The sequence below is a fragment of the Bos grunniens genome, chromosome 7, assembly GCF_055505025.1.
Source record: "Bos grunniens cultivar Pamir isolate PY7600 chromosome 7, Bosgru_T2T1.0, whole genome shotgun sequence".
NCBI classification, from domain to species: domain Eukaryota; kingdom Metazoa; phylum Chordata; class Mammalia; order Artiodactyla; family Bovidae; genus Bos; species Bos grunniens.
The window spans coordinates 34,425,258-34,446,744 of NC_141171.1; the positions used below are offsets into that span (position 1 = coordinate 34,425,258).

Here is a 21,487-nt window from a genome sequence, read left to right on the forward strand (position 1 = left end):
CTCAAAAAATTAAATACTTCGGCAAAGTTCACTCCACACAGATATGTGGAGAACAGCACTGAAAAATTTAAACTTACCTTCAGGCAAAATGCTTTGGGTCATCCGTGATCCAGCAGTAGGGGCAATAGTGTTACAGTGAATGTTGTTTTTCTTGCCTTCCACTGCAAGACAGTTTGAAAGGCCCAGAAGACCCAGTTTTGCAGCACAATAATTTGCTTGGCCAAAGTTGCCATATATTCCTGAAGCTGATGAAGTCATGATGATTCTAAAAAGACAAATCAATCTCTCAACATCATCTTTTCTACGTTTTAATAATGTTGCGACTCTAAGCGCTTTTTTTTTCTTTTTCATTACTATTATACCTGTCAAAAGAAACTCTGTAAACTGGCATTAGGTTCTTAAAGTCACAATTCATATACCTAAATTAATGAGAAAAGTAATTTCTCAAAATTCAACTATAAGATTTTATTGTTTTAAGAAGAATCCCATAAAAAGAAAAAAAAAAGGATCCCTGGTCAGGAACAAATGAATTCAAGTGTACGAATATATATTCATTATCTACTGAAAACAACAATAAGTATTTACAAACAAAAAATAAACTGCCAATTGACAAGTCAAAATCTTAGTAAGAAATATTAGATCATGAAATCCTAATTCTTTAGTCCTCATTACTTTGCTCCTTTCCCTGTCTGGATAATATTAAATGTCTCATATTAAAACAATACCATCTGAAAATGTGACCTAATCTTACTCTACTTAGTAGAACAAGTAAAGTAAATCATTTTATCTACTTTAAGAAACTGCTAATATCAGGATACACCAGAAGTCTCCAATAAGAAAATACATCACAAGCAATTTACTTCTAGTAGATGTATGTGAACCCTAAGTTATAAGAATAGCCTTTAAAAAAAAAATAAGAATAGCCTTTACATTAGAGTGCATGGATCCACTTACTAGGTCTGTCACATCTGAGTCACACAGATGCAACTGTAAGAGTCCTACCATTCCTGGTCAATAAAGACTAACTCATGTCTGAGCAATGCCAACCACTCATCTCTCCCCAGTTGGTCACTGAACACACAAAATGATATTTTGGTTAGGGAATAAAGCACAGCTGAATCCTCCATGTTTGTACTGCTAAAATATCAGAAAATGGCAGGAAAATCATTAATAATGAAAAGTAGGAGGTAAAAAGAAATACAAAGTTGTCCAGCTCAGCTGATCTGTGACTGATGCCAATTTAATGGGGAAGCATGTGCCAAAACTATATTTAAAAAACCTGTGCATATCTGGAGGTATATTTTTCAATATCAAAGCAATTTTTTTCCTCCATACACAAGAACCCACATACAACATCTCCAATCTCCCTTGACACCCACATACAACTCTACCTTCCAAACTTCTGTTTCTTCATGTGATCCCATGCTGCCCGGGTCACCAGGAATGAGCCCCGCAAATGAACTCTCTGGATTTTGTCTGAAACAAGAAATTTTTATCATGAATGTTGTCAAAAATTAGATAGACATATCTCAGAATCAACATTAGCAATGATTTACTTATACAAAGATATTCTTTTTTATACCTAGCATTCAAAATCAACTACTGTCACATTGTACTCTGAGTGATCATTTTTGCTGTAGTCTCAATTATATATCCAATCAATAATTCATATATATTTTGCCTATAAATTATGATTCAATTATTGCAACTTTATCACAAATACAATACCATCTAAATATGATGCCTGTACACACATCTAAATACAATGTAATCTTTAGTATATGCCTATTTTATACAAAAATTCATTAATACAAACACCCAATAAATCTACATAAGTAAATTGGGACTCAACACAAGCATCAATTAAAGCATAATCAAAAATCATCCACTTTATCATCAAGAAATGTTTATAAAATGTTCATAATATCCCTTAATCCCTATTTTTACCAGGGTTTACTAAATGAGTTAAGAGTTGGGGGAAAGAGTGGAAGAGATGGAGGAAATAGGGGGAGGCAAAGAGGGAAAAAGAGAGAAAGAGACGCCTGCTTTTAGAAATGGCAATCTAATGAACAGAAAACTTGGAGGATGACTCAGATAGACAACTCTAGATTTAATTTTAACCTGATGAAGCCACTGCAGCCCATCAGAGCGCAAAGCAAAGCACCAAGGTAAGTCTCCTTTGCCAACAAAACTTGTCTTTCTCAGCTTCTCCTTTACTCAGTTATTACAAGGGAAGGGAAAACTAAAAGCCTGTCTTTGCTTAATTCTACGTCACAGAGATAGCTTGCTTCTTCTGAAAGGACTTCTGGCAATCTTTCCCAGAAACACACTCTATAAACAAGGACATAATTCACCTCAGTTACTACGTCTGCCACTGTCTCAGATTGTTTTAGTTCTGGTAGCTAATGAAAGTAAGGGCAAAAGAGAGAAAATATGGAAAAACATTTTCATAACAGTGACTGTTCACTATCTAAACTCAATTTTTCCAACATGACATTCCTAATGAAAAATTTTCCTACTTATTAGAAGTTTCAAAATTATATCTAGACTTTTCCCACCCAGTTCTCAGATTTCCATCTTTTTTAGTGCCTCACTCTTCCACAGCCTTCTCTTGCTGTTGAAATAACAATTATACAGCCAGACAAACACATAAAAGGCTGTTAAGAAGAACAATACTGCAAGAAAATGCTGACAATCTCTCAGAGACAAAAAAAAAAAAGACGAAAAGCACAAAAACTTTTTAGATAACTTTTGCCAACAGATTTTAATTTTTTTTAATTTTTTGAAGTTTAAAAAAAGGTTACTCCCAAATGTTCATCATTTTCAGTCATAAAGCTTATTCATCACTTACATTAGTAGAAGGAAGAATAGGAAGAAGCAAGATTTTCCTTAAGTGTGTAAGTGCATCAAGTATTAGACAGCTAAATGGATAAGTATGTTCCATAGAGAATATTAAAACATCTTACCCCAGTCTTCATCACTTATTCTACTAAATGAACGGTCCCTCAGAATCCTAAAAATTGATATTATATTTGTTGAGACAAGAAAGTAAACACTAAAAATAAAAAAAAAACTTTGCAAATACATTACTTTATTGGAAATGAAAAAAGAAATACTCACCCAGCATTGTTGATCACAATATCTACAATATAAAAACATACAAGTCACATATATAAAAGCAAGCATTTTTATTTACATTTGCTTAAAACTCACATTTCTTTCAAAAGTGTTTTTCTCCCCATGGGTAAGTAGATATAATAAGCAACAAGTGCTAGCAAAACAAAATTTTATACCTATAGCAAAAAAAATCTGGTTCACAAAAGCATAAGAATCACATTATATTAGTGCTTTCCTTTCAAACCTACATATCTAAAAATTTTTTAGATTTTTCCATCTCTACCTTCTGCCAAAATTCTATGAATTTATTTACAGAATTAGCAGTCACATAACTTAAGTTCTTAGAACTCAGCAGTAATCATAAGCCATCCCTCAAGCAACTTCGAAATTCACAGGGAAAGTTAAAAATTTTTAAAAATTTTCCTTGCCAATGAAAAGTTAAAAGCGAAACCATTAGAATTAGAAAATGACAGCCTATATGAATACACAATTGCATCCTCACTATAAAAAGAAAGGGATTGTTTTTTAAGGTTCAACCATCATCTTGTGGCTATCTTCATTTTATGACTTCAAATCTTTAGGGCTTCTATCCCTGTGTCAGACAATATGTAAACATGTCTCACACAAACTCAACCAAACATAGCTAGAAAAAATATATATGGTAGACCAAAAAAAGGGAAGGTGAACACATTCAAACTATAAAAATCACCGTTTTTCAGACTAGAAACATGTTGGGCAGTTCCTCCAGTAATTCAATAACCTTTTACAATGTTTGGGATTAAATTAGGAAGATTAAACAATATATTGAAATATTTCTTAAAAATGAACTTTTATATAATTCATCTTAATTTGCAAGATACAGAATCACTCCAGGCAAGAGTACTGGAGTGGGTTGCCATTTCCTTCTCCAGGGGATCTTCCCAACCTAGGGATCGATCCCAGGTCTCCCATATTGCAGGCAGATGTTTTACCATCTGAGCCACCAGGGATGCCCCTATAATTACTTAGTAACTATTAAATAAGTGTTATAATAATTTAATCATACCTCTGATATACATGGAGAAGGAAATGGCACCCCACTCCAGTACTCTTGCCTGGAAAATCCCATGGACGGAGGAGCCTGGTGGGCTACCGTCCATGGGGTTCCAAAAAGTCAGACACGACTGAGCGACTTCCCTTTCACTTTTCACTTTCATGCACTGGAGAAGGAAATGGCAACCTACTCCATTGTTCTCGCCTGGAGAATCCCAGGGACAGGGGAGCCTGGTGGGCTGCCGTCTATGGAGTCGCACAGAGTCAGACACGACTGAAGTGACTTAGCAGCTGATATACATGCCTGGAAAATCCCATGGATGGAGGAGCCTGGTAGGCTACAGTCAATGGGGTCACAAAGAGTTGGACACGACTGAGAGACTTCTCTTTCGTTCTTTCTTTCTGATATACATATATAATCATATCCCCAATATTGAGGGTATGATTAAATTATTATAATATCTTTAATAGTTATTACTTATATAATCATGTAAATTATTGTATATTATATATGTACTTTTATATATTGGGGATATGATTAAATTACTATAAAAAGAAACTTAGAGAATGCTTTTAAGTTTTTCTAAAAGCCCTTAAAATACAAAAAACAAACAACCAATTCAACACATACACGCATACAAACTGTCACCTCAAGCCCTTTGTGGAATAAGATCAGCATATGCTAAAAAATTAAATTTTAAAACAAATCTAAAAATTTGATTACCAAGAAAGAGTTTTTAGCAAACAAAAGTAAAATAAAAAATAATTCATTAGAAAGGTAGAAGCTGCTCTGTGAGCACCATAAATGAAAAGAAACATCACCTATTCTTCCAAAAGCATCCAGTGCTGTCTTCACAATCTTCTCCCCTTCCTCCACTGAATCTGAAGGAAAGGAAAATTAGGACAAAACTTCAGTAAGAATCTTCACAAATGACTTCTAAATTCTGTGGATCAGAGTACATGACAGATACAATTCATTCAACAGAATTCATATCCAGGAAAAATACATTTATATTGTAGGCACATACAAACTATAGATATCTACATTACAAAAGAAATTTTGTTCCTAAGACAATTCTTTAACCTACCAAAAAAAAAAAAAAGGAGCTGGGTAAATAACAAGCGTTTGACAAATAAGATCAAAGACAGCACTGTCTAATAGAGCTTTGTCTTATGAAAATGAAATGTCCCTATTTCTGCACTGTCTAATACAGTAGCCATGAACCACATGTGGCTACTGGGCACTTGAAATGTGGCTAGGATGACAAATGATTACTATTTCATTGCTATTGAATTTTAAGTTGTCACATAGGACTTCTACTTAAGGATGCAAATGAGAATTTGAGAGGGAGGGAAAGAGGAGTTATTTAATTGGAAAAAGCATGGCCAAGTCTATGACTACATTTGGAAAACAAACCTATTGTTTTTGTAATGTTGTTGTTGCTTAGTTGCTAAGCTGTGTCCGACTCTTGAGACCCCGCGGAACCCACCAGGTTCCTCTGTCCATGGGATTTCCCAGGCAAGGATACTAGAGTGGGTTGCCATTTCCTCCTCCAGGGGATCTTCCCAACGCAGGTATCAAACCCATGTCTCGTGCATTGCAGGTGGATTCTTTACCACTGAGCCACTAAGGAAGCCTGTTTTTATAATATAATACTAACCACAAAAGGCAAAGCTCAATGAAATATTATGGCCTTGTTATTTTCTGCTAATCAGCCCAGGAGAAGGGCTGATATCACCAGAGCTGTGTCTCAAATGGTCAGCTGTCAACTCAACATCACTAGTGTTTCTACTTTCTCTGCAGTCACAGGAGGAGCCAGGGCCCTTCTCTGAGGCCCATACAGTCCTGAGTTAGATCCTCCAAAAAGAGACACTCACTTAAAAGGTAGAAAAGCAGGAGACTGCAGGGCAGGCAGTCTCATGAGGAGCTGCAGACGTGACACTGGCAGCACATGCAGGCAGGCTCTTGAGAACCACCCGCCACAGGCTGAGACGGTCTCCTACAGTCTCACTGACATGCACCAGCCCAGACCTTCCAATGGTAAGTCTCTAACTCTCTGTATAAAACCCTTCACTCTGGGAAAACCAAGAGGGGCTTCTGTTTTCCTGACTGAATCCTGACTATTATACTTTGTATATCAAAACTGAGGGGTGGAGAGAAGAGTCTGAAATTTTAATCTTTAAAAATTAGGTTCTAAAACCCCAGAATTTTTTTCTAAAGATGAAAACACTTTTCTAGACTCTCAAAGCAGAAATAAGATACTAAAATATCTGTCTCATTATTCCCTTGAGCACAAAAAACAAACCATATCCTATCTTCTTTCCTCTAAAATTTCAAAATAAAGACACAGGCAATTTAATTTTCTTCCTGGCCCACAAAAACAATCTAATTTGCAGAAAAGTCACTAAACACTAGCTTTTTAAAAGTAAATCTATTCAAGAAGATTCCTTACAAATACTATTAGAATCAGATGGTCCTAAGATGGCAGAGGAATAGGACAGGGAGACCACTTTCTTCCCCACAAATTCATTGAAAGATCATTTGAACACTGAGCAAATTCCACAAAACAACTTCTGGACGCTGGCAGAGGACACCAGGCACCCAGAAAGGCAGCCATTGTCTTCAAAAGGAGGGAGGACAAAATATAAAAGATAAAAAGAGAGACAAAAGAGTTAGGGACAGAGACCCATCCCGGGGAGGGAGTCATGAAAGAGGAGAAGTTTCCAAACACCAGGAAACCCTCACACTGGTGGGTCTGTGGGGGAGTTTTGGAATCTCAGAGGGCAACATAACCAGGAGGGAAAATAAATAAACAAATAAATAAAACCCACAGATTACATGCCTAACCACAACTCCCAGTGGAGAAGTAGCGCAGGAGCTCGCATCTGCCACCAGCAAGCAGGAGGCGCAGGCTGCATTGCTTAGGGTAAGGACTGGGCCTGAATGCCCTGAGGACAATCTGAGGAAGCTAACATGAGATAGCAACCCAAACTGTGGGATAGCCAGAGAGAGAGGAAAAAAAGAGAGAGAGAGAGAACTTTCCTGTGAAAAGCTCTAACCTAAGGCACTGCCAGCCCACTCACGGAACAAAGGACTGAGCGAATACCAGAGGAGAGCTAGCCCACTGCGGAAGGGCCCATCCCCCACTGGAGGCAGAGAGGCAGGCAGGCGACAGCCAGAGCCAGAAAAGGGCATCCTCTACCAAACTGTGAGCAGGCTCCCAGTCGTTAACCAAGTCTTCCTGGGATCCTGGATGGCTGACATCCGCCAGGAGGGTGGCAGCCAGAGATCAGCTCCCCAGAGGACACACACAGCACACCTGAGACATGCTCCCACTGGACACTCAGGAAACCAAGCAGCTGGGACGGGGAGGTGATAAGACGCACCACACACCTGGGGAGAGTGCACTTGCCAAGCACCTGGTCACCTGAGCTGCTGGGACCTGGGAAGGGCACAAAACGCAGGCCCAACCGAGTGTGCCTTTGTGGAGTACCCGAGAACCTGAACCTGAGCGGCTTAGACCTGGGAAGTGCACATAACCCAAGGCCTGCTTTAGACAGTTCTGAAGAGCAATCTGGAGCCTGAGCAGTATAGACCGGGAAAGCACACACGCTGTGAGCGGGAGCAAACCCAGTGTGGCCGAAACACTGTGAGCACTCCCCACACACGCCAGTGATATTTGTTTGCATTGCTCCTCCCTCCCCACAGCACAACCGAAAAAGTGAGCCTAAATAAGTGACCACCTTCGCCCCCTTGTGTCAGGGCGGAAATTAGACACTGAAGAGACTTGCAAACAGAAGAAGCCAAAATAAACAGAGGGAACCGTTTTGGAAGTGACAGGTGCAACAGATTAAAACCCTGTAGTTAGCACTGACTACACTGGAAGGGGCCTATAGACCTTGAGAAGTATAAGCTGGAACAAGGAACTATCTGAAACTGAACTGGCCCTACACTGCCTGCAACAGCTCCAGAGAAATTCCTAGATGTATTTTACTATTACCATTTAAAAAATTTTTAAGTCCTTTATTACTCATTTAATTTTCATTTTTATAACCTATTACCTTGCAAAAAAAAAAAAAGACCCTTTTTTAAAGCAAATTTCATATATACTTTTTATAATTTTTGTGTTTTGTTTTTTTAATATTGTATTTTTGAGAACCTAACCTCTACTCTAGATTTTTAATCTTTGCTTTTTGGTATTTGTTACCAATTTTGTACCTTTCAGAATCTAATCTTCAGTACCCATTTTTACTTGGGAGCGAGATTACTGGCTTGATTGCTCTCTCCCTCTTTTGACTCTCCTTTTCTCCCCCCAGTCACCTCTGTCTCCTCCCTCCCCCTTCTCTTCTCTACCCAACCGGTCACCTCTGCCTCCTCCCTCCCCCTTCTCTTCTCTACCCAACTCTGTGAGTCTCTTTGGGTATTCTGGGCTATGGAGAACACTTAGGGAACTGATTACTGGCTAGATCTGTCTCTCTCCTTTTGACTCCCCCTCCTCTCCTCCTGGTCACCTATATCTCCTTCCTCCCTGTTCTCTTCTCTATGGAACCCCGTGAACCTTTCTGGGTGTTCCAAGCTGTGGAGAGCACACAGGGATTTGATTACTGGCTAAACTGCTCTCTCCCTTTTTGATTCCCCCTCTTCTCCTCCTGGTCACCTCTATCTCCCTCCTCCCTCTTCTCTTCTCCATGTAACTCTGTGAACCTCTCTGGGTGTCCCTCACTGTGGAGAATCTTTTCTCCATTAACCTAGATGTTTTATCATCGGTACTGTATGGATGGAGAAGTCTTGAGACTACTGTAAGAATAAGACTGAAAACCAGAGGCAGGAGGCTTAAGTCCAAAACCTGAGAACACCAGAAAACTCCTGACTCCAGGGAACATTAAAAGATAAGGGGGAAAAAAAAAAAAAAGATAAGGGGAACACATGTATACCTGTGGCGGATTCATTTTGATATTTGGCAAAACTAATACAATTATGTAAAGTTTAAAAATAAAATAAAATTTTAAAAAAAAAGATAAGAGCTCATCCAAAAGCCTCCACACCTACACTGAAACCAAGCCCCACCCAAGAGCCAACAAGTTCCAGAGCAAGACATACCATGCTAATTCTCCAGCAACACAGGAACATAGCCCTGAGCTTTATTTTATTTTATTTTTTTATTAAGCGCCAAGCCGCGGCCGCTCCTCCCAGCGCCCTCCCCCTGCACGGCGGCCACGCCCCTTCTGCCCCTGAGCTTTAATATACAGGCTGCCAAAAGTCACACCAAACCCACAGACACCTCAAAACTCACTACTGAACACTTCATTGCACTCCAGAGAGAAGAGATCCAGCTCCACCCACCAGAACATGGACACAAGCTTCCCTAACCAGGAAACCTAGACAACTCACTCGTCCAATTCCCCCACAGGGAGGAACCTCCACAATAAAGAGGAACCACAAACTTTCAGCCTACAGAAAGGCCACCCCAAACACAGCAATCTAAACAAGATGAAAAGGAACAGAAATACTCAGCAGGTAAAGGAACATGATAAATGCCCACCAAACCAAACAAAAGAGGAGGAAACAGGGAGTCTACCTGAAAAAGAATTCAGAATAATGATAGTAAAAATGATCCAAAATCTTGAAAACAAAACGGAGTTACAGATAAATAGTCTGGAGACAAGGATAGAGAAGATGCAAAAAATGTTTAACAAAGACCTAGGAGAAATAAAAAAGAGTCAATCAATAATGTATAATGCAATAAAAGATCAAAAACACTCTGGAGGGAACCAACAGTAGAATAACTGAGGCAGAAGATAGGATAAGTGAGGTGGAAGATAGAATGCTGGAAATAAATGAAGCAGAGAGGAAAAAAGAAAAAAAGCATTAAAAGAAACGAGGACGTCAGAGACCTCTAGGACAATGTCAAATGCCCCAACATTCGAATCACAGGAGTCGCAGAAGACAAAAAGAAAGGCCATAAGATAATACTGGAGGAGATAATAGTTGAAAACTTCCCTAAAATGGGGAAGGAAATAGCCATCCAAGTCCAAGAAACTTGGAGAGTCCCAAACAGGATAAACCCAAGGCAAAAAACCCCAAGACAATTCGTTAATCAAATTAACAAAGATCAAACACAAAGAACAAATATTAAAAGAGGCAAGGGAAAAACAACAAATAACACACAAGGGGACTGCCATAAGGATCAGCTGTTCAGCTGATCTTTCAATAGAAACTCTTCAGGCCAGAAGGGAATGGCAGGACATATTTAAAGTGATAAAAGAGAAAAATCTACAACCCAGATCACTGTACCCAGCAAGGATCTCATTCAAATATGAAGGAAAAATCAAAAGCTTTACAGACAAGCAAAAGCTCAGAGAATTCAGCAACACCAAATCAGCTCTCCAACAAATGCTAAAGGATCTTCTCTAGACAGGAAACACAAAAAAATTGTATAAACTCAAACCCAAAACAACAAAGTAAATAGCAACAGGATCATACTTATCAATAATTACCTTAAATGTAAATGGGGTGAATGCCCCAACCAAAAGACAAAGACTGGCTGAATGGATAAAAAAACAAGACTCCTATATATGCTGTCTAAAAGAGACCCACCTCAAAACAAGGGACACATACAGAGTGAAAATGAAGGGCTGAAAAAAGATATTTCACGCAAATGGAGACCAAAAGAAAGCAGGAGTAGCAATATTCATATCAGATAAAATAGACTTTGAAATAAAGGCTGTGAAAAGAGGCAAAGAAGGACACTACATAATGATCAAAGGATCAATCCAAGAAGATATACAATTATAAATATATATGCACCCAACATAGGAGCACCACAATATGTAAGACAAATGCTAACAAGTGTGAAAGGGGAAATTAACAATAACACAATAATAGTGGGAGACTTTAATACCCCACTCACACCTATGGATAGATCAACTAAACTGAAAATTAGCAAGGAAACACAAACTTTAAATGATACAATGGACCAGTTAGACCTAACTGATATGTATAGGACATTTCACCCCAAAACAATGAATTTCATCTTTTTCTCAAGTGCACACGGAACCTTCTCCAGGATAGATCATATCCTGGGCCATAAATCGAGCATTGGTAAATTTAAAAAAACTGAAATCATTCCAAGCACCTTTTCTGATCACAATGCATTAAGATTAGCTGTCAACTACAGGGAAAAAAAACTATTAAAAATACCAACATATGGAGGCTAACCAACACAATTCTGAATAACCAACAAATCACAGAAGAAATCAAAATATGCATAAAAACGAATGAAAATGAAAACACAACCCAAAACCTATGAGACTCAGTAAAAGCAGTGCTAAGGGGAAGGTTCATTACAATACAAGCTTATCTCAAGAAACAAGAGAAAAATCAAATAAATAACCTAACTCTACACCTAAAGCAACTAGAAAAGGAAAAAATGAAGAACCCCAGGGCTAGTATAAGGAAAAAAATCATAAAACTTAGGGAAAAAATAAATGAAAAAGAAACGAAACCATAGCAAAAATCAACAAAGTTAAAAGTTGGTTCTTTGAGAAGATAAATAAAATAGACAAACCATTAGCCAGACTCATGAAGGAAAAAAGGGAGAAGAATTAAATCAACAAAATTAGAAATGAAAATGGAGAAATCACAACAGACAACACAGAAATGCAAAGGATCATAAGAGACTACTATCAGTAACTATATGCCAATAAAATGGACAACTTGGAAGAAATGGAAAAATTCTTAGAAAAGTATAACTTTCTAAAACTGAACCAGAAAGAAACAGAAAATCTTAACAGACCCATCACAAGCACGGAAATCAAAACTGTAATCAGAAATCTTCCAGCAAACAAAAGCCCAGGACCAGACCACTTCACAGCTGAATTCTACCAAAAATTTAGAGAAGAGCTAACACCTATCCTACTCAAAGTCTTCCAGAAAACTGCAGAGGAAGGTAAACTTCCAAACTCATTCTATGAGGCCACCATCACCCTAATACCAAAACCAGACAAAGATGCCACAAAAAAAGAAAACTACAGGCCAATATCACTGATGAACACAGATGCAAAAATCCTTAAATTCTAGCAAACAGAAGCCAGCAACATATTAAAAAGATCATACATCATGGCCAAGTGGGCTTTATCCCAGGGATGCAAGGATTCTCTAATATCTACAAATCAATCAATGTGATACACCACATTAACAAACTGAAAGATAAAAACCATATGATTATCTCAATAGATGCAGAGAAAGCCTTTGACAAAATTCAACATCCATTTATGATAAAGCAGGATTAGAAGGAACATACCTCAACATAATAAAAGCTATATATGATAAACCCACAGCAAACATTATCCTCAATGGTGAAAAATTGAAAGCATTTCCCCTAAAGTCAGGAACAAGACAAGGGTGCCCACTCTCACCACTACTATTCAACATAGTTTTGGAAGTTTTGGCCACAGCAATCTGAGAAGAAAAAGAAATAAAAGGAATCCATACTGGAAAAGAAGTAAAACTATCACTGTTTGCAGATGACATGATCCTCTATATAGAAAACCCTAAAGACTCCACCAGAAAATTACTGCATCTCATCAATAAATATAGTAAAGTTTCAGGATATAAAATTAATACACAGAAATCCCTTGCATTCCTATACACTAACAATGAGAAAACAGAAAGAGAAATTAAGGAAACAATTTCATTCACCATTGCAATGAAAAGAATAAAATACTTAGGAATAAATCTACCTAAAGAAACAAAAGACCTATGTATAGAAAACTATAAAACACTGATGAAAGAAATCAAAGATGACACAAATAGAAGGAGAAAGTTACCATGTTCATGGATATGAAGAATCAATATAGTGAAAATGAGTATACCACCCAAAGCAATCTATAGATTCAATGCAATCCCTATCAAACTACCAATGGTATTTTTCAGAGAACTAGAACAAATAATTTCACAATTTGTATGGAAATACAAAAAGCCTCGAACAGCCAAAGCAATCTTGAGAAACCAAAGCAATCTTGAGAAACAAGAATGGAACTGGAGGAATCAACCTGCCTAACTTCAGGCTATACTACAAATCTACAGTCATCAAGACAGTATGGTACTGGCACAAAGACAGAAATATAAATCAATGGAACAAGATAGAAAGCCCAGGGATAAATCCAAACACCTATGGACCCTTTATCTTTGACAAAGGAGGCAAGAATATACAATGGAGAAAAGACAATCTCTTTAACAAGTTGTGCTGGGAAAACTGGCCAACCACTTGTAAAAGAATGAAACTAGAACACTTTCTAACACCATACACAAAAATAAACTCAAAATGGATTAAAGATCTAAACGTAAGACCAGAAACTATAAAACTGCTAGAGGAAAACATAGGCAAAACACTCTCTGACATAAATCACAGCAGGGTCCTCTATGACCCACCTCCCAGAATAATGGAAATAAAAGCAAAAATAAACAAATGGGACCTAATTAAACTTAAAAGCTTTTGCACAACGCAGGAAACTATAAACAAGGTGAAAAGACAGCCTTCAGAATGGGAGAAAATAATAGCAAACGAACCAATGGACAAAGAATTAATCTAAAAAATATACAAGCAGCTCATACAGCTCAATACCAGAAAAACAAACAACCCAATCAAAAAAATGGGCCAAAGAACTAAACAGACATTTCTCCAAAGAAGACATAGAGATGGCTAACAAACACATGAAAAAATATTCAACATCACTCATTATCAGAGAAATTCAAATCAAAACCACAATGAGGTATCATCTCACACCAGTCAAAATGGCTGCTATCAAAAAGTCTACGAACAATAAATGTTGGAGAAGGTGTGGAGAAAAGGGAACCCTCTTACACTGTTGGTGGGAATGCAAACTAGTACAGCCACTATGGAGAACAGTGTGGAGATTCTTTACAAAACTGGAAACAGAACTGCCATATGACCCAGCAATCCCACTGCTGGGCATACACACCGAGGAAACCAGAATTGAAAGAGACACATGTACCCCAATGTTCATCGCAGCACTGTTTACAATAGCCAGGACATGGAAGCAACCTAGATGTCCATCAGCAGATGAATGGATAAGAAAGCTGTGGTACATATACACAATGGAATATTACCCAACTATTAAAAAGAATGCATTTGAATCAGTTCTAGTGAGGTGGATGAAACTGGAGCCTATTATACAGAGTGAAGTCAGTCAGAAAGAAAAACACCAATACAGCATACTAACACATATATATGGAATTTAGAAAGATGGTAACAATGACCCTATATGTGAGACAGCAAAAGAGACACAGATGTATAATAAAGCCTTTTGGACTCTGTGGGAAAAGGCAAGGGTGGGAGGATTTGAGAGAATAGCATTGAAACATGTATATTATCATATGTAAAACAGATCGCCAGTTCAGGTTCCATGCATGAGACAGGGTGCTCAGGGCTGGTGTACTGGGATGACCCTGAGGGATGGGATGGGGAGTGAGGTGGGAAGGGGGTTCAGGATGGGGAACACATGTTCACCCATACATGACATGGTTGATTTCTGTCAATGTATGGCAAAAACCACTACAATATTGTAAAGTAATTAGCCTGCAATTAAAATAAATAAATTAATTTAAGACAAAACAAAACAAGTAATATTAGAATCAATGTATCAAACACAAAGGCTGTATTTGCTGTTTTTCATGACTTTTTTCTTTATTCTTAATGCCTACTTTTGACTCTTAAGGTTTTATAAAGATAAGAAAGTTACATATAGCAATGATTTCCTATGCAGAATGGAATACGAAAGCTGGGTACAGAATTGGGGCATTTCACTTCTTACGCTATATTACTTTAAGAAATATAAAATTTTTTTTAAGAATTTAATGTAATTCTGTAGAAATATAAGAGATGTTTTAGCTTTTAAAAACAAGAGTAAGGACTTCCCTCAGGGTCCAGTGGCTAAGACTCCAAGCTCCCAATGCAGAAGGCCCAGGTTCAATCCCTAGTCAGGAAACGAGATCCCATAAGCTGCAACCAAGTCCCAGTGCAGTCACAAGAGCATATTCATATCCACATTTACAGTAATGTACTGGTTATATCATGTGCTCTTTACTAAAAACACTAAACAACTGAATAAAATTCAGACTTATGAAATAATCTACATCAAAAAAAATCTCACATATAAAATCTGTTGCTAAACATCTTTGGCAGACTTAGATAAAATCTAATTTCATAATTACACTGGAATGTTGAGATATTTGCTAAGTGATTTATTAACATGAGAAATAGAATTAGTTGAGGAAAAATAAAAGAAACAGTATAATTCTCTCAAATACCATACCATAGTTAGCCACTGCTTTTCCACCTTTCCTTCTTATTTCTTCAACAACCTTATCAGCAGCTAAGGAGCCTTTGCCAACTCCTGTGAAGTCCCCTCCTAGGTCATTCACTGCAATGCAAAAATAAACAAATAAGAATTCAGTTCTAGACATTAAAAAATACGAGGTGGAATGAAACTATATTATTAGCATATGTTTTCAGTCATCTTCCTAATTCCCTCCTACTGTATTTCCATCCTACTGAAGATACCATGATATATGTACTTCCAAAACATGTCTCTTTGCTTTTAAATATAGACATGAAGCAGTGAAAATATTTAAACACAGGTTCATGCCATGAAACTTTTAACTGTGCAGTGCTTCTCTTTTGGAAAGCAAAAGACTGATTCAACCCATTTTTAGAAAAAAAAAAAAGGAAAAGAAAAAAAGATCACTTTTAAGAGTAAACACAGAGGAAAACAGTATGGACATCCTTCAAAAAAAATTAAAAATAGAACTGCCATATGATCCAGCAATCCCACTTGATTGAATTGAAATCAGGAACTGAAGAGATAAGAGAACTCCAGTGTTCAATGCAGCACTATTACGATAGCCAAGATGTACAAACAATCTAAATATCAACTGACAGACAAAATGGATAAAGAAGTGGCACATATATACAATGTACTATTATTTAGCCTCTAAAAAAAGAAGGAAATTTTTCAATATGTAACAACATGGATAAACCCTGAAGATAATAAGGTAACCCAGTCACAGAAGACCAAATACTGCATGATTATATCTAAAACGGTCAAACTCATAGAATCAGAGAGTAGAATAGTGGTTGCAGAGATTAGCAGGAGGAGAAAAAGGGGAGTTGCTAATCAGTGGGCATAAAATTTCAATAATGCAAGATGAAAATGTTCTAAAGATCTTATCTACTGTACAACATAATGCCTATAGTTAATAATACTCTATTGTACAGTTAAAAATTTCTTAAAAGGGTAGATCTCATATTAAGAGTTCTTATCACAACTGAAAAAAAGAAAAGAAAGGTTAAATATATAATGTGACATATCTTCTCCATGTCAAGAAAGCCATTTACAGCAATGGTGATGAAGAACAAGCATATTAAATTCACACTGGTGAATTTTTATAAAACATAATATGTCACGGTCTACCAAAAAAGAAATAAAACTATTTATTGGAAAAGGTCAAAAACTACACACACAACTAACATGTGTTCAGTCACTAATTTATACCATATATATAATTTATATGTTTCCCTAGTGGCTCAGATGGTAAAGAATCTGCCTACAATGCAGGAGAATAGTTTTGATCCCTGGGTTGGAAAGATCCCCTGGAGAAGGGAATGGCTACCCACTCCAGTATTCTTGCCTGGAAAATTTCATGGACAGAGGAGCCTAGCCAGCTACAGTCCATGGAGTCATGAAGAGTTGGACACAACTGAGTGACTTTCATTACATTTTTACATCTTCCTGTATATATAGACACAAACATTAAATGAACATTTACCATTTGCAAGGAAATGTATAAGAATGGTGCCTATCCTCAAAGAGTTTATAATGTACTGAAAGTTAAGTATGTGGTAACTACACTAATGCATTAATTGTATCATAAGTATATAAAGGCAACATAACTAAATAATATGATAACAAAAGTAATTTACACAATCATTCAAGGTTGAATTTATAAAATAACATGCAAAAACAAATGAAAAGATAAATAATATGTCAGTCACTCAGTCATGTCCAACTCTTTGCAACTCCATGAACTATAGCCCACTAGGCTCCTCTGTCCATGGAATTCTCCAGCCAAGAATACTGGAGTGGGTTGCCATTCCCTTCTCCAGGGCATCTTCCTGACCCAGGGATCAAACCTGGGTCTCCTGCACCAAAGGCAGATTCCCTACCATCTGAGCCACAATAGATCAATGCCAAACATCTTAGAAAAAACAGAACTTAACAAATACTGGGGACAAAGAATTAACTTGCATTGCAAAGTGATCATTTTTGTATGGTTATTGCATAAACCATGAGGAATATAATAATTTAAAAATTACTAATTAATAATGGCATAGAGGTATAGGCTAAAATTTAAACTCTCTTAATATGATCAAATTGATGATTATCATACCTGAAAAAAAGTGCATATCTTTTTTTCTTTTGAAGTATAACTCTCTTATGCGGGAACTGGGGTGAGGGTTGCAACTAGAGTAGTGTAGTAAAAGGAGATAAAGGAATGACTCAGAGAAAAATTAATCAAATGTGATTTTGTGCTTAAAGGAAATTAATTTTTCAAAATGTGGACTGAGGTATATTTTTTCTAACAATATAGTCTTATCAGTCTTATTGCAAATAAAAAAAGCTACAAAGACAAAAAATAATGGGGGAAAGGCTTACATTATCCCTCAGAGAATTTTTTTAAAATGTTAAGATTCTCAAGACTAAATTCCTATTAATTATTCATTATTTGAGTACAGTTACTTAAATAACAGGAAATAAACAATTTAAAAAAAATCAAGATTTTGAAATATATAACTAACAGTCTTCTAAGACCCTTTTTACCCAAGCAAGGAAAAGTTCAAAAGCAAATTGAGGAAGACAATATTGAAGTAAAGAAAGAAATGTTCAATTGTGAAATGAAACACTATCCCCAAGTGTAAACTATTCCAAGTGCAATCAAAGGTAAACATTGGAGCCTAAATAAATAATTACTGAGATCAATGATCAATGCAGTGAAACAGTATCAAAATAGATTTATTCAAGACAAGTATTCACTTCAGAGAGGACAAATTTAACACTGACCCTACTCAGTTACCCTACCAGAGCTAATTCACAGGAATTACAGCCTTAACTAGAAAAGCACTGATTACACACTGAAGGGCTTAGCCAGCAGCAACATTAAAAGATTGTTTGTAAACAAAGAGAAATGTACTTTTACTATGTGACCCTGTCATCACTTATATATATATGACTAATATTCCAGTGAAAAAGTTGGCTTAAAGCTCAACATTCAGAAAACTAAGATCATGGCATCTGGTCCCATCATTTCATGGGAAATAGATGAGGAAACAGTGGAAACAGTGTCAGACTTTACTTTTGGGGATTCCAAAATCACTGCAGATCATGATTGCAGCCATGAAATTAAAAGACACTTACTCCTTGGAAGGAAAGTTATGACCAACCTAGATAGCATATTCAAAAGCAGAGACATTACCTTGCCAACAAAGGTCCATCTAGTCAAGACTATGGTTTTCCCAGTGATCACGTATGGATGTGAAAGTTGGACTGTGAAGAAAGCTGAGTGCCGAAGAATTGATGCTTTTGAACTGTGGTGTTGGAGAAGACTCTTGAGAGTCCCTTGGACTGCAAAGAGATCCAACCAGTCCATTCTAAAGGAGATCAGCCCTGGGTGTTCATTGGAAGGAATGATCCTAAAGCTGAAACTCCAATACTTTGGCCACCTCATGCGAAGAGTGGCCACTTGATTTCCACTTGATTCATTGGAAAGACTCTGATGCTGGGAGGAATTGGGGGCAGGAGGAGAAGGGGACGACAGAAGATGAGATGGCTGGATGGCATCACCGACTCGATGGACATGAGTTTGAGTAAACTCCAGGAGTTGGTGATGGACAGGGAGGCCTGGCATGCTGCGATTCATGGGGTCGCAAAGAGTCAGACATGACTGAGCGACTGAACTGAATTGAATATTCCAATTATAACAATATTTTAAAATATCCCTACCGCCTACTGTTAAAGACACATCTGGAGGAGAAGGGGACAACAGAGGATGAGATGGTGGATGACATCACTGACTCAATAGACTTGAGTTTGAGTAAACTCTGGAGTTGGCAATGGACAGGGAGGCCTGGAGTGCTGAGTCCATGGGGTCGCAAAGAGTTGGACATGACTGAGCAACTGAACTGAACTGACTGAATATTCCAATTATAACAATATTTAAAATATCCCTACCACCTACTGTTAAAGACACAACTTTGTACATTGCTGCATTTGAGCTCCATACAGTTTTCTAGGAGTTTGGCAGGAACAGTTGTTCCTATTTTTACAGAAGAAGAAAGAGTTTAGGAAAAGTTAGGTAACTTGTTCGAGGCTCCAAGGCTGTATGAAATAGCAAAATTCATACAAGCACCTGGACCCACCACAATACCACTCTGCTCCTTTAATGCTGTGAACAAGTTTCTTTTATCCTAATTATTTCCTTAAAAAAAAAAAATCATGTTTGCTTGGAGAGAATACAGAAGAAACAATAAATCAGCCACCTCACTCAAACAGCTTCAAAATACACAGTATTTTTATTACCTATTGGTAAGATTATCATAGTTAAAGGATAGAGTCTTTTCAGCTAACACCATCAAAATATCCCCAAAAGTGATATATTTGTAAATCCTCCATATAAAATCCAGCTTATAGCTCTAAGAGTTTTTTGTTTTTGTTTTTTTAAGATGTAAAATCTTTTGCCTATTTCCATCATTTTAAATAAATCAATGATTTTGATAGTCTATTAAAGACTAAGTTTTTTTAATTAAAAATCTACTCTGAGTTTTTATTAAACACCTACTAACCACTAGAGTAGGATCCAGAGAATTATAAACACACTTGGAGCCTATAAAAGTACCCTATAAATAGGAAAATGGATACCTAAACACAAAGTACTGAGTTATCAGCTAATAAAGCCTGAAAACCGAACCAGGTTTGTGAGAATGGCTGTTTCCCCATATCCTCCCAACTCTAGACATTATCATTCTTTTCAGTGTAACAATTAAATGATTATAAATTGTAGCCCGTTATTTTAGCACTAGTAAAGTTACATTATTTTCATAGGCTTGTCATTTATATTTCTGTTTACTGTTTTGTCCGCTTAAATAACATTTCATTTGAGGTGCCTTTTTTCATACAGATGTGTACATATTGCATGCATGTATGCTCATCACTTCAGTCATGTCCGACTCTGTGGAACCCAATGGACTGTAGCCCACCAGGCTCCTCTGTCTATGGGAGTCTCCAGGCAAGAATACTGGAGTGGGCTGTCATGCCCTCCTGCAGGGGATCTTCCCAACCTAGGGATTGAACTCTGGTCTCCTATGTCTTCTGCATAGCAGGTAGATTCTGAGCCACTGGGGAAGCCCCATGTACATGTCACTTATTTATAAAAGATTTTAATTTTTAATCATATATGTTGCAAATTATAAATTCTTTTATTGAAATGTTGAAAGAGAAACAGCAGAGCATTAATACTATTTGATAGCATTACGTACATTGTTTTTTAACATTTTGTTACATAAACCAGATTGAGAAATCTGGATTTGTCTTTAGCAATCCAATTTGTGTACCAGGCTTGGCTCTCAGAAGTTGGTTTTCCCATTCTCTCATGCTGTTCTTCAGCCCTGACTACTGGCCTCAAAGACTAGAGCAAGAAACATGTTTTGGGTCTCCTGATATCAGGGCTGCTAAACCAGCTGAGGTAACACATATCACTTTTAGTGTTGGGGCAAAAACAAATGCAAATCAAACTGATCATCATCTTCCTTCAAACTGTCCCACCCTCTCAGCAGCACTTTGCTGGCTAAGTCATTTCCCAGATATTCTCTCTTTTCTCCCATTTCTGAACAGTACATGCCACCAAGCTATCAAGGCTTGATCTCCATTTCATTATGATTCATGAAATAGTCACTCTGTTCACACTCTGTAGCCAGCACTGGGCTTGGTGCTTGGAGCTTGGAAGGTAGACAGTTTGTGCACTGAGGAGTTTCCATTTCTTCTGAGGAACCAATTATTGCCATGTCTTTCCTGTTCTATCATTTCATGCCCAGACTACTGTAAGTGCCTCCCCAATGGCCTTTTCCCTCCAATCTTAATCATTCCAGGCTGCTAGCAGCCAGTTGCTGGGTAATGGCCCTAAACAGCCTTAAACTAACTCATTCCCCCACTGAAAATCTGCAGTAGAATCCTGTCATTCACTGCCTAACTTTCCAGATCCCTT

At 37.3% G+C, this 21,487-nt stretch overlaps 1 protein-coding gene across 2 annotated transcripts in view; it reads right to left on the reverse strand.

The window, feature by feature from the left end:
• Positions 1-21,487, reverse strand: part of HSD17B4 (hydroxysteroid 17-beta dehydrogenase 4) — a 133,768-nt gene that overhangs the window by 97,919 nt on the left and 14,362 nt on the right. For both annotated transcript variants that reach the window (XM_086410731.1, XM_086410730.1), the window contains exons 3-8: positions 15,487-15,594; positions 4,972-5,031; positions 3,121-3,142; positions 2,967-3,013; positions 1,392-1,476; positions 78-265 (exon numbers count right to left, since the gene is read on the reverse strand). In XM_086410731.1, the coding sequence (XP_086266857.1) occupies positions 78-265; positions 1,392-1,476; positions 2,967-3,013; positions 3,121-3,142; positions 4,972-5,031; positions 15,487-15,594 (510 nt within the window). The remainder of the gene's footprint in view (positions 1-77; positions 266-1,391; positions 1,477-2,966; positions 3,014-3,120; positions 3,143-4,971; positions 5,032-15,486; positions 15,595-21,487) is intronic.